Source organism: Lutjanus erythropterus, chromosome 13, assembly GCF_056507025.1.
Source record: "Lutjanus erythropterus isolate fLutEry1 chromosome 13, fLutEry1.hap2, whole genome shotgun sequence".
NCBI classification, from domain to species: Eukaryota; Metazoa; Chordata; class Actinopteri; order Lutjaniformes; family Lutjanidae; genus Lutjanus; species Lutjanus erythropterus.
The window spans coordinates 37,596,141-37,608,937 of NC_139329.1; the positions used below are offsets into that span (position 1 = coordinate 37,596,141).

The following is a 12,797-nucleotide window of genomic DNA, read 5'->3' on the forward strand; positions in this document are numbered from 1 at the left end:
GGCCTTATGTCATATCTGGGGACACATTTTGTAATAGGATTAAAAGTCTGCAGCCAAACGAGGGTCCCAGAGAGGCTGTGATGCTTCTTACACGCCAGAAAACTGTTAGATGGATATAAATGGAGGCAAGCTTTCTTTTTTCTTTTTTAGATCTTTACCACTAGTGGAATGAAAATTAACACAAGTAAAGTTTGTACCGAGGACGATGCCAGAGGAAAGCTCAAGATGGTACCTAAATTTAAAGTATTCGTCCTCCGTACGGCGATCATTTTAGGACGTCTCAGACTCGGCTCTACCTTCAACAGTCTAAGGCCTTTTTCAGACTTTTTTGCAGATCCAGATTGATTTCAGAAACTCTGGACAGCCAAAAAAAAAAAAAAAAAAAAACACATGACGTGTGACTTTTGCAAATCAACCCACATTTGGAGTTGGTATGAAAGGCAATTCCAATCGGATTTCTACGGCTGCATCTCAGTCCGGACACTTGAATCACTTTTGCGTCATTTGTAACGCTAATTTGTTCATGTGGTTTTCCAGAAGTCTGAAAAAAGCCCAAGGGCCCCGGTCAATTTCACAGATTCAGTGGAACTGTCGTAATCAGTGGTTTGGCTTGCATTAAATCTGGACTGAAGTTTCATGGAAAATTCACTTTTGATTAACTTCAATATGAATATTTGTACCCTTGACCTGCAGCAACCCATCTTGACTGCACTCATTTGTAAAGGAATAAAGAGAGACAGAGTCCAAAACAGAGGACGCCGTCACGAAAGAGGTCTGCAGTCTGTTGTGAGACGGGCTCTTGTGGCTGGCCTGTGCTAGCATGTTACCAGTTAGCATACCAGCCCCACAGTAGCTCACCTTCTATCCCCGACGGTCCCCACATCACCAAACATCCAACATGAACTGTTTTTACAAGGACTCACAGATGAATTTCTCTATTCCACTTTCTGCTTTAAAGGTACATTATGCAAGAGTTATGGGAACGTTTTGACAGAATATACTAGAAATAGAATATAATGTTCATAAGAATGTTTTCATTAGTGCACAATCACCTGAAAATAATTCGTTACCTTAGATTAAGTCTTTTATATCTACAGACCACAGAGGCTGCCATGTTGAATCACCATGTTTCTACAGTAGTTCTAGATCCAGCCTTTCATGTTCAAGTTTCACGGCCACTGTTTCACTCTCCTGACAAAAGATTGTGAAGTCTGCGGTTTCCTGTGGAATTGATCTACCTGTGGTTTAATTTTTTTGTCTGCTGGTTGGGTAGATCTATTTTGCATGCAAAGTACGCAAATAACATCTGTCAATCAAAATCCATATCATTATTTATCATTCATCAACTACTGTATTAAAATCCTCCCAAACGGACTGTAGCTCAGCACATACACCGACATGGGCCACATACACAACCAAACAACTGCTCCCTGCTAGCCTTCGCCTGTTTTACTAGCTGTTGGGCTGGTTTTGATCTGCTATTTGGCTGGTTTTGTCACAGAGACGTGGCAATCCTGCTCTTACAAGAGTGGAAGGGGAGGTGAGGTGTTTACAATCTGAAGCCACTAAATCCTACACTCTGGCTGTTCAACCCAGCTGAACTTTGCCAGATTCAGCTGCAATGCTTATTATGCTAAGCTGCAAACATCTCCATATTAACATGCCTACAGTCAGCAAACATGTCAACAACATTTAGTAAGTACATGTAACATATTAACATAGTGTTGTTGATTGTTAATTGTGCCTCTTTGAATTTAAGCTTTTCCTTAAATGAAATGATGAAAACTCTTAGTCGTGATGGTGAGAGTAGACTGAAGAACATAAGAAAAATTCATCTTTGCTTTAGTCTCTTACGGGTCACATCCAGTTGTTTTACATCTTAATGGGACCTTATTCTGTGCACATTCCACTTTAATCTTAATATGAAAAGTCTAAGAGACTTAATGAATACAATTAATGGGCTGTGGTCCCTACTGAAGGAGACGGAAAATTGAAAAAATGACCTCTGAATCCGGAGGATTATTACTGGACGGTCACGGCAAAATTTCATTTGTTCGTCCTTGGAAACTTGGTGATGCACTTTAATAACTAGAAGGAATCCTGTCTGACTGCAGATCATGCTGCGTCTCTTTGTGGAGCCGTCTAAACTCCCTCAGAACAGGGAGCAACGCAGCTGATGTGACAGTTTCCATCATTTCTCTGTTCCCTTAAAGACTTTACTTGACTTCCAGGTCACTGCTTGTGAGGTGACCGTCTAGCTCGGTCTTTTCTTTCTTTTACATCTATTATGGTGATATTTATTGTGTATGTCACTCATCTTATATATATTTTTTCCTGTATTGTGTTACTTGTTACTCTAATGCCTCTGCAATTACCCCTCAGGAGCAAATAAAGTGATTTGATTTTGAAAAACTCTCAGTACAGTCAAGGCTTTTAAGCCAAACCTGCATGAGTGAATAGTTGAAGAGCAGCAGCTGACTATGACGCTAAAAACTACATCAGAACTTAAAGGAAAATTAACTTGTCCTCCATTCTGGTCACCATCATAAAATAATGTTGTGATTGCAACAATTAATGAAAATTTAGCCAATCCTCTGCACGACCTTGTAATTTCCTCCAATCACCGTGTGAGATGCTGACTTTTGAACATACTAGATGGCCACGTCACCATGCAGAAGGAAGTTGCATCTAATCATAGACAAGAGGCTCATTCTCTTGACAGCACATTAATGGTGTCCTCCTTAGGTTAAGGCAGAAATATACTTGCTTTTAACTACACGTTCACATACACAAACCTACGCATCCCTACGCTTCATGGCTGCCTCGCGTATCCTGCGTCCATTTGGAGCGATGGTTGTGTGCATCCTCAGAAATTAATGCTACGCATATGCGAACGCAAACGCATGATTAAGCAGCAAGTATATCTCCGGCCTTAGCTGTAAAATTAGCATCACTGTGCTAGCGTAGTGATATGGTTTGTGGGTGCAGTGCAGAATAAAGACAGTAGTTCCTCCATGCAACTGCTAACAACAAGCTCTGTGGATTATCTTAAAAAAACAGCTCATAATTTATGGAAACAGACACTGCTGTTGAGTTTTTTTTAAAGGCAATTTTTGTTGCTTTTTTCTATTACATTGGAGAGAAGTGGATTTCTAAAAACTCTGCAACTCGCAACAAAACTACATAAATAAACAGCACTACAGGCCAGAGGAAAATTGTGGGGTGAACTGTCCCTTTAAGGTTAGTATTATCATCTGAGAAATAAACAAAGTCAGTGAAATGTCCCCAAAAATGTCATCAGCCAACATATGTGAGAGTGACTCCTCTGCTCACCTGTTTGGCGATGGCCCAGAACCTTTTTTCCAGCCAATCCAAGGAGAACTGCACCCCGATAGCTAAAAATAGAAAACACACACACACACACACACACACACATTAGAGACAGACGCAGGACAAGATGGACTCTGCAGAGGCGACGCTGAACAGTTTGCTGTGTTTGTGGAGGAAAGGAGGAGGATAGGAAATCAATTCGACCCTGGGTTCACCTCTGTGGTGTCCTGACGCTAATGAAGGGATGTAAACACTGATGAGCCTGATGGTGTGTGTGCTCCCTGCAGGCACCGTAATGACACGCGCACACCCTCAGTAATGCACTGTAGCAGCTTTATTACTCTCAGGATCAAAGTGAAGTGCACAGAAAACATTTAGGAGCAAGATGAACAGCTGATATTCACTTCATGACAATCTGTGTGAAATCAGATCTGTGCTGGAGGCTTCAAACAACGTGTTGCCAGTTTTAGACTTTAGTCACAAGCATCCACCTGAAAGCCAGTTTAGCACCTCCTCTAAACAACAACTGTCCAATCATAGCTTAGCAACTGTGTACACAGAGTTTGGAGGGTTGTGTCCTTTTAAAATCACCTTTTTAAAACCAAAAATACATGAGCTAAAGTGTGAGGAATGGAATAAACTGTGAATTGATCTGCTTTAACATAAACAGCTAACGTTAACATGCCTGGATGACTAACTTAAAACCTGAGCTAAAGTTCTGGCTGTGATCCACATGAGAACATGCAAAGTGTGATTGGTTATATTACCCCAAATCATGACCTTTTCCTTAACCTGACCAAGTACTCCTGGTGCCTAAACTTAACCAAACTGTGACCATTTCACATTAACTCAGAAACACAGTGATACACAGGCATGTGATACACAACTGTTCTTAGCATGTTCTCAGTATTGTGTTCTCAGCAACAGACAGTGATAAAACCAAGAGTTAGCATGTCATTATCATCAGCAACCTGCATGAATATAATGTGGGATAACAAGAGGAAAACTTCAGGACTGACTGCTGCTTTATCAGAGGTCAAGCTAACATTAGCATCTCTATCCTGCTCTTTACTGCATTTGTGAAAGTGTAGAATATTTTTTAAAAAATATAAACAAAAGAGCTTAAACTGAACCTTTGTTTTTCTGCAGTTTGTCATCCAAATGGGGTTATGTTGAAGAGTAAAAAAAGAACTTTGCTGGCTGACAGACTCGTATAACAGCACGACTGGCGAGCTTTATCCTGCATTTCAGAGATTGTGCTGCTGTTTTGTTTCCATGTCTCCTACATGGATCATCAGCTGATGAGGATGCTAACTTTTTGCCTGTAGCCTCCATCTTTTTCACATTATTACAATGTTGAGTCTGCATGACATCATGTATGCAGCCATCAAGCCAATATTTAAATTCAAGACCCTTTTTTCAGGTCTTTTTTCAGGACTCATTAAAAAGTCAGATGGAGACGACCAGAGCTGCATTACTTGTCAACTAATAAATTAATTGCAAACTATTTCGATAATCTTGAGTTACTTAAGAAAATATATCTTTTGGTTGTGGACAAAACAAGATCCAGCCCTAGAGATGACTTTGCCAACCAACTCATAGAGATGAAGAGTTCAGAATGAAAGTCTGCTGGCAAAAACTGTCATTTCTGACACTAAAACTGACGGATGCAGACTGAAATTAGAAGCTGCAATGACCCGTTGTTTGATTACACTGAATGCCAACGAAATGTCTCCACTGCATAGTTTGTCCAACAGAGAGAACTAAGAAGCTTCCAACTTTTAAATATCCTGCCTAGGACATGTTGGGGACAGTGTAAAAAGAAAAAAAAAAAATAAGGGCTCCTTATCAAAAATATACCTAATAATAATCCTATATGTCTCTGTTAAAAATGAATATTGTCCGATCTGATATGTGGTTATTGGATTTTTTTATATGCTCAAACCTCAAAAGTCTCGTTTCAGTCTGACTTTATTTTCCTGATTAACAATTGTAGGTAAATCAACTTGGAAAAAGTTCCTCCCAGAAAGAAGGAACAACAGTTTGCCTGCAGAGACACAGACTGGTCCTTTAAGGAATAAAGCTGATCCGGAGGCCTCGTCCACAGCAGCCCGACACTCTGCGACCGCAGCGTTAGAGGACCGGCGAGGGTCATTTCCACTCACACCAACCTAATAACTGCAACTGTTTTTGTCACTTCAATAATGAAAACTCTTCTTCACACAGACAGCTGGTCTGCAGCCTCACACACACAAACACACACACACACTCGCACACAGATGAGTGATGTGAGGCGACATGTCGAGCCTCTTGTGTACTGATATTATTGCAAAAGCAGAGCAGCTGTAAAACCTTTTATTTCTGCCTATTGAGCTTCTGGTTATTGAGCTTTTTCACAGACTGCAGATTCTGCTCTGATGCTGCAGCACAGAAAAAAAAAACAACTGCTGTCTGTTCAGAATATGCAGGAACTTAGGTGTGACCGAGTCAAGGACATTAACTTTGTCACCTTGATGTCACTTAGGAGACTTCCCATCCTTTATGATTCAACTTTTGGCCCGAGCCACATCGCTTATTATTTGATCCGAGCAAACTGTGTCTCCACTGAGGCCTGTGTGTGTAAGAGAGTATTGTTTATTGCTTATCTGTGTGGCTCTCCCCTTGTTATCCTCCCCCATTTAAAGCCGGTGTGTTCAATTTATGAGGATGTATCGACAGAATGTGGCAGAAATTAAATATAATATTCATTAGGGCTGCACAATTAATCACAATCACAGCAAAATATGGAATGTATGGCCAAGTCCAATATCCAAATCGCAGATCCAAACAGCAATTTTTTGAAGAAGGAAAAGGAAAACAGCATCATAATGAGGTACTCTTTTCATGTTTTTCCAGTGAACATGAAAAGCTGTGATTCAAAACTGGTCATTTCCACTAATCCTGTTGCATATCACAATTGCAATTTCAGTCAAAATAATCGCAATATGCACCAAATCGTGCAGCCCTGATATTCAGAAGTATGTTTTCATGAGTGCACAATCACCTTAAAATAAGAACAGTTGTGGTTTCATTAACTTTTACAAATTAGGGATGCCGTTATCACTCTATAACAGCTGTGCAGCAGTATTACAGGTCCGTTTGGCTGCTTATTTAGAACACTGGGATCTCCACCAGGTGGCCGTGTAACCTAAATGCTGTGTGACTGTACATTAAGAAGCAAGAAAGAGGGTGTTTGAGAGGGTGTGTAGTGCTAGTTTGCTTCCAGGGCTTTCCACCAGAAATATTTTCATTAGCAGGGCTTTTTGGAAACTGAGCATCAGAGTGGGTAAATGAGGCTTATACTGGCTTATAAATGAGGATTACACCGCAAGAACTGTGTTTTAAACAGATGTTTTGATACAGTTTTGCTATTTTAACAAGTCTGTAAAGTGTGTTTTGGATTCACTCCACAGTTATGTGGAGGCATTGGCATGCGAGGAAAAAACATCTTCAAGAATTCAAGGAAACATGGGCTGAGTAAGTTTTATACAAACCATGTTGGGGGTGAAGTGCTCCTTTAGCTTAGTTAGCATGTGAAGGGAGTCCGACTCAGCTGAGAATTGTTTTCTGAACCATTGATTCGTGACTAGAAAGCATTAATTGCATGGAAGGTATTGACCAAGTATCAGCCACTAGCGATCGGTGGCTGATCAATCTGGGCATCCCTTCTTAAAATGAGCTGTTTATATCTACAGAGGGAGCAGGTCTTTCTTTTAATGGAGGCCACAATGTTGCACTGCCATGTTGCTACAGTAGCCCGGGATGGACAAACCAAACACTGGCTCTAGAAACAGCCCTTCAAGTTTTTTGTGAGTTTTGCAGCTACTGTAGGTTCTCCTAAAACATGTCTGGAAGGGGAGGGTGAGGGGAGGGGTATTCAGGTGGCTGCAATCTGCAATTTCATCACTAAATCCTACACACCAGTCCTTTAAGGAATAAAGCATAAATGATGAAAAACTTGTCCAAGAATTGAAGAAATATTTAGCTAAGTTGCTTAAGGGGACAATTTAGCTGTGACTGACTGTATTCATAACTATGATTTTTTTTTTTTAATTCATCCCTCAGTACAGACTGATAAAATGGGACTGTGTTCTTTGTGTTCTCTGTCTTGCCTCTCTTGTTATTCCATGTATAAGAGTTCAACACTCGCTGTGATGTGCTGCCCTTGGTGCAGAGGACAGTGAGAAATCCCTGTTTGCATGATGAAGAACTAAACAGCCACTTCACAGAGTCAAGTTTTGAACTGGGACACGTCTACAAGCTGTGACCTTTGGGTCCGGTAAACCTCTTAAGGCATCACTCTCCATCATTCTTTTAAAATAGCCTCTCTGCAGACTCAGTGGTCTGCGGCTTTGCTCTGCTGTTTGATTTCATTTCTCTGTTTTTTTCCCTCCTTTCCTGTCAGCAGCGTCCTTATCGCCGCCCTTCAGCGCTGCAGCTGCACTGGTTCTGCTGCAGTCTGCAGTCTCAACAAGGACGGGTCCACGGCGGGACAAAACACATCCGACACATTTGTTCTACTTTTAAACCCAATAACAAATATTTCACAATGTGCACGCTCTGAGGACAAAGTGTCTTTTTATGGACAGGAAATCAGAGAATCTGCAGCAGCATTGTTATTCTTACACGTGCATTTTATTTAACTACTCGACCGAACTTCTCCCATGTGATGTAACGGTGTGTCGAGTGCGGAAATAAAATCTTTAAGCTGCAAAAGTAAGTGCACCCCCGAGGGCATTAAAATTTTATGGTCCAATTTTCTACCAGCACTGCTTAGACGTTTTGGGTGCTTCAGCTTTTGTATTAACATTTCTCCATGTCTGCTCTTACAGGTCTGTTGTTGACTCGTATTTTGATTTCCACCTAATGTGCACTGCTATTTACTGTGATGTTTCAGACTTCCCATTGTCTCTGTTGCTTCCAGACAGCTTTTTCCCGCAAGAAATCGCCATTTTATGAGCCAAGTATCACTCTCTCCAAAGTCACCACACTCCTGTAACAAAATCAGTAATTTTACCTTGCAGAACACACCTCAGAGACCTCAAACTGTTTGTTTGTTATTGCCAGACTGGTGTTTTAAAGGGTTGGTTAAGAATTGCCAAAGTCACACAACAACACAAAAAACTAAACAACCTAGACAGCAGTAGACCAACAACTCCTGTGTTTTGCAAGGTAAAAACAGTTTTTTGTGAAAGGAATGTGGCATGCCTTCAGCATCACAACCGTTTCAGAGCAACTGGTGGCTGCAAGCTATTATACGTGTTGACTGGACTGAGGACGCGATAAAAGCTGCTCGTGTTTGCAGCAGCCCATTGACAAGCTGTTGTGATCCGACATGCTTAAGATGCCAAACTGTGTGCAACTCGCTCATCGTTTACAAACCATAACAGGGCCTATATAGCGTACACTTTAACTGATACTGATTTTTTTGAAGTGTCTAAAATATGTTTTTCTGCTGACCCTGTCCACAATAGCACTTTGCTTAGCTTCCTACACCGATACTCCTGCTGTTTCTCCAAACTGAGAGCGTGGCGACTGCCATCTACTGCATGTATTAGAATACGGTGCCTCTGGATAAGTATCTCATACAACCACAGTGAGTATTAGATTTTCATCTAATCCAGTTTTTTCTTTTCTGAAACAGCGCAGTAATGGTGACACACACAGACTGCTTGAGCTTTTTGCTCCTGACTGATGCTGCTGTAGTTAAGACTCTGATGATACACACACCTGTCAGCTGTTTTGAAAAGTCAGAGTTTTTCGTAGTGATAATGCAACGCTCATCATTTTTAGTTTTTACATTTTTTTTCACTGAGAAATACTCACATCAGCTAAAATTCAGCAAATACATTTGAGCTTATTTTCACTTGGATTTTGTGTTCGCATGAAAAGTTGTTTAATGTCCTGCTGTGAGAACTTACTGTTGGCTCGACTTCACACAGAACACAAGCTAATAAAAAATGAACAAACAAAAAATGGAGGAAAATCACAAAATGTGTTTACTCGTGAGATTAAGTGGCCTTCAGAGCTGCACAACTGAAGTTAAGAGTTGAATACAGTTTAGTTTGGATGAAATCTTATTTCATTCAGGGTCACAGTGTTTCATTCAGTCGCCTCTTCCTATAACTTCAGGGAAAACACGGGATACATCAGAGAGTGAGGAAGGAATCTGGCAAAAGTGACATAACATGAATAGAACTTTAGCACATTACATCGTCTGTAAAATGATTTTTGTGGTGATTAAACCGCAGTTCAAAATTGGTGCACTTTAAGTACTTGAATTTGGCCCAAAATATCTCACAAATGTTTGTTTACTAAAGCAAAATAAAGTAATTCAATTGAATGATCTCTGTCTCACACAGTTTTATCCAATTCACTTTACTGGAATGAATATTATGAAAAGCAATATTGTCATAATATCTATAAAGAGATAAAATAAATGGAATACAATTCTTACCAATCGAGGAAATGCTTACATTAATAAATTAAACTATAAATTTACGGAACAACATCAGACACAGATGATGAAATATAGAGATAAAGTAAGAGCAGTATGACAGTAAAAGTCAATGATACTGATGGCTGCAGAGGATTAAATCAAGTTTAGGATTAGAGGCCTGTCCCTTTATTCACAGAGTAACGTCTCATCATCCTGAAAGAGAAACGATCAAAACTCAACTGACCGCAGGTGTAACTTCATCACTCACACACACCAGCTCTGGATTCTTGGTTCACACACCAAGTCAAAGAAAACCTGCTATTTTTTTTATTTAGGCCAGCTGAGAAACAACATTTTTTGACTTCCAAACCAATTAGGTGCACAAACCAGAGCAGCACCAGTTTCATGCTGGTAGAAAAGACATATCACTCAGTAAGAGACAGACTTGTGTATTCACAGCGTCGGCCACTGCTTTGCTGCGGTTCAGCCTAAAAACAACTGTGACCTTTCCTTTGTTTCACAGAACGTTCTGTGGTCCAATTAGTCAGAGAACACATCGTGGAGTTTGTTGTGGAAAGCAAAAAAAAAAAAAAATGTTGTGACACGTCCATATGAGGCGTTGCTTTTGGTCCACTGTGGTTCACTTCACGGGATAAAACCATCAACTGTCACACCTGTCATTTTCACTCCTCGATGCCCCACATCTGTCAACAGGATTTCTGCAAGTTTCCCAAGTTAAGTTTAAGACTTTTAAAGACTTTCTAAAGACCATTATAAATGTAATGTAAAGACAGAATCAGTCAGATTTGTCTGAACTGTTCATAAACTCTACAGGATGTCGATTGCCATCATTTTCTGGTTGGTGAAACATCCAGATCACAGCAAAATAATGAGAAAAATAAGGAAGTACAGGCAGAGGGCAGAGTCTCTGCAGATACAGAGTTCATACTTTGTTTGACAACATATTTCATTACCATTCTGGCGAAAAAGTATGAAGGTTTTAGCGATGTTTGGACAAAGGAACACGGTCTGAATCATCTCACCTACGTCTTCACTGCATCAGAGTTAACTTTGTTAGTTCAGAGTGGGTTCATCTTAGTGTTGTTTTGTCATTGTTACAAAGTGATCAACAAAAAACTGTCCCCAAAACACATTTAAAATTGTTAATGCAACTAGGGCTGCAGCTTTTTTAGTAATCAATTATTCTATGGATTATTCTGATGATTGAGTAATTTCCACTAAGTTTCTTTTGCTTTATTTAAGAACAACAGTGATGTGTAGAAATAATGAAGACTACAGACATCAGACTGTCTCATTCCTGTCCTCTGTCCTCCTCCCTCTGAGGCTGATGTGATTCACTGGCTGCAGAGACAGGAGGGACACTTTGTCTCGTCCAGCAGGAGGCTTATATTTAAACACATGATAAATTCAGTTAAACAGTTAGACAGACATCTTTGGTTTTACCTTGTTTAAGTTCACTATTAGTTGAGCTTACTGCGCTGTGCTTGTGTAAAACATAACGGATGGATGAGACACTGCAGCCAGAGCAGATTAAAATATCACTGGCTTCATGTTTACATGTTTGTGCTCGTTGATCAGCTGAACTGATAAAATACTGGCTTTTTACTCGCGAGGGTTTTATTGTACTTACTTACAGTTACGAGTGTAGTTGTCAGTTAAAGTTAATCTTCGAGTTACACCTGTTTCATTTCACTGTCTCTACTGGTGGCACCACTGCTCTGCTGTGCACTGTAGGGCTGAATGATTAACTGAAATTTTATTTAAACTACAACATGGCCCACTGCAATTTTCAAATACCAGGATGTGCAATATTTGTTAAAGGTAAAATATGTCTCAAAATGGCATTTTAAATTAAATATTGTACCAAGTCCTGCCATACACATCATATTACAGATCTAAGAAAACAGACTTTGTTTAGCACAGATCTCAGAAAATATCACACCACAAGTATTTTAAATAAGAATAATCACGTAAAAGTCATTATTCCCTCTAATATCCCAAATCATATCGCAATTGCAATATCAGTCAAAATAATTGCAATTAGATATCTTTTCAAAATTGTTCAGCCCCAGTGCACCGACCTCACTCTGTGCATGTGTGTGTGTGCGCATGAGTGTGTGTGTGTGTGTGTGTGTCTGTGTGTGTGTGGAGGAGCTGCATCGACACAGACACAGAGGAAGAGACCCTGCACTGCAGCTGTGTGATAATAAATTACACCAAACCTTCAAAAATATAGATAAAAGAACATCAGAGCTCATCAATACTCCAGTCTTTCATTATTCAGTTGTGGAGTTTGTTTAATATCGACAGTTGGTATCCGTCCTTTGGTTTGAAACGCAGTGCGCTGTATGTGTGTTTGGATTTAAACAAAGGGGCAAAGAATTTGATAATTTAATCATTTAAAGGCATCTTTATAAAAAGTCACATCTAAAATCAGATTTGAATACCTGTCAAAATCAAATTTAAAAAAAACATTAAGACATTTTAAGGCCTAAAATTCAGATTATTGGATTTTCAATTCTTTAAGAACCTGCAGACCCTGGTGGAGTATCAGACTGATCATCACGTAGTCTGAACCTGGCATCAGGCATCCTGATAACACTTATGTAACATCCAGTTTAGATTTTGACAAAAAACAAACAAACAAAAATGTTGAAACACCTTTGGAAGCTGTAGAGGTACAATTACACCACCGGGTGGCAGTAAACATTGGGAGGGTACTTGGGGCAGAGTCACACACGTAGCCCCACCCCAACTTCCAGGTCGCAGTGAGACGTAGTCAGCCTGATCTTCTGACAAATTAAAAGACTTATAGTCTCTCTCATACAGGCATTTCTTTGTGTGTACAGTTATGTACAGTACTGCAAAAAATACTACACATACTACATTATATTACAGCCTCTTTGTCTTCATTCATTTAGACTCCAGCCTGCAGCAGCAACACACTCTGCTGTTACTATTTCTGTCA

At 39.9% G+C, this 12,797-nt stretch overlaps 1 protein-coding gene across 1 annotated transcript in view; it reads right to left on the reverse strand.

Moving 5' to 3' along the window:
- Positions 1-12,797, reverse strand: part of LOC146317078 (voltage-dependent calcium channel subunit alpha-2/delta-4-like) — a 79,252-nt gene that overhangs the window by 15,589 nt on the left and 50,866 nt on the right. Inside the window, exon 28 of the mRNA XM_084733730.1 lies at positions 3,334-3,395. Within this exon, the coding sequence (XP_084589856.1) occupies positions 3,334-3,395 (62 nt within the window). The remainder of the gene's footprint in view (positions 1-3,333; positions 3,396-12,797) is intronic.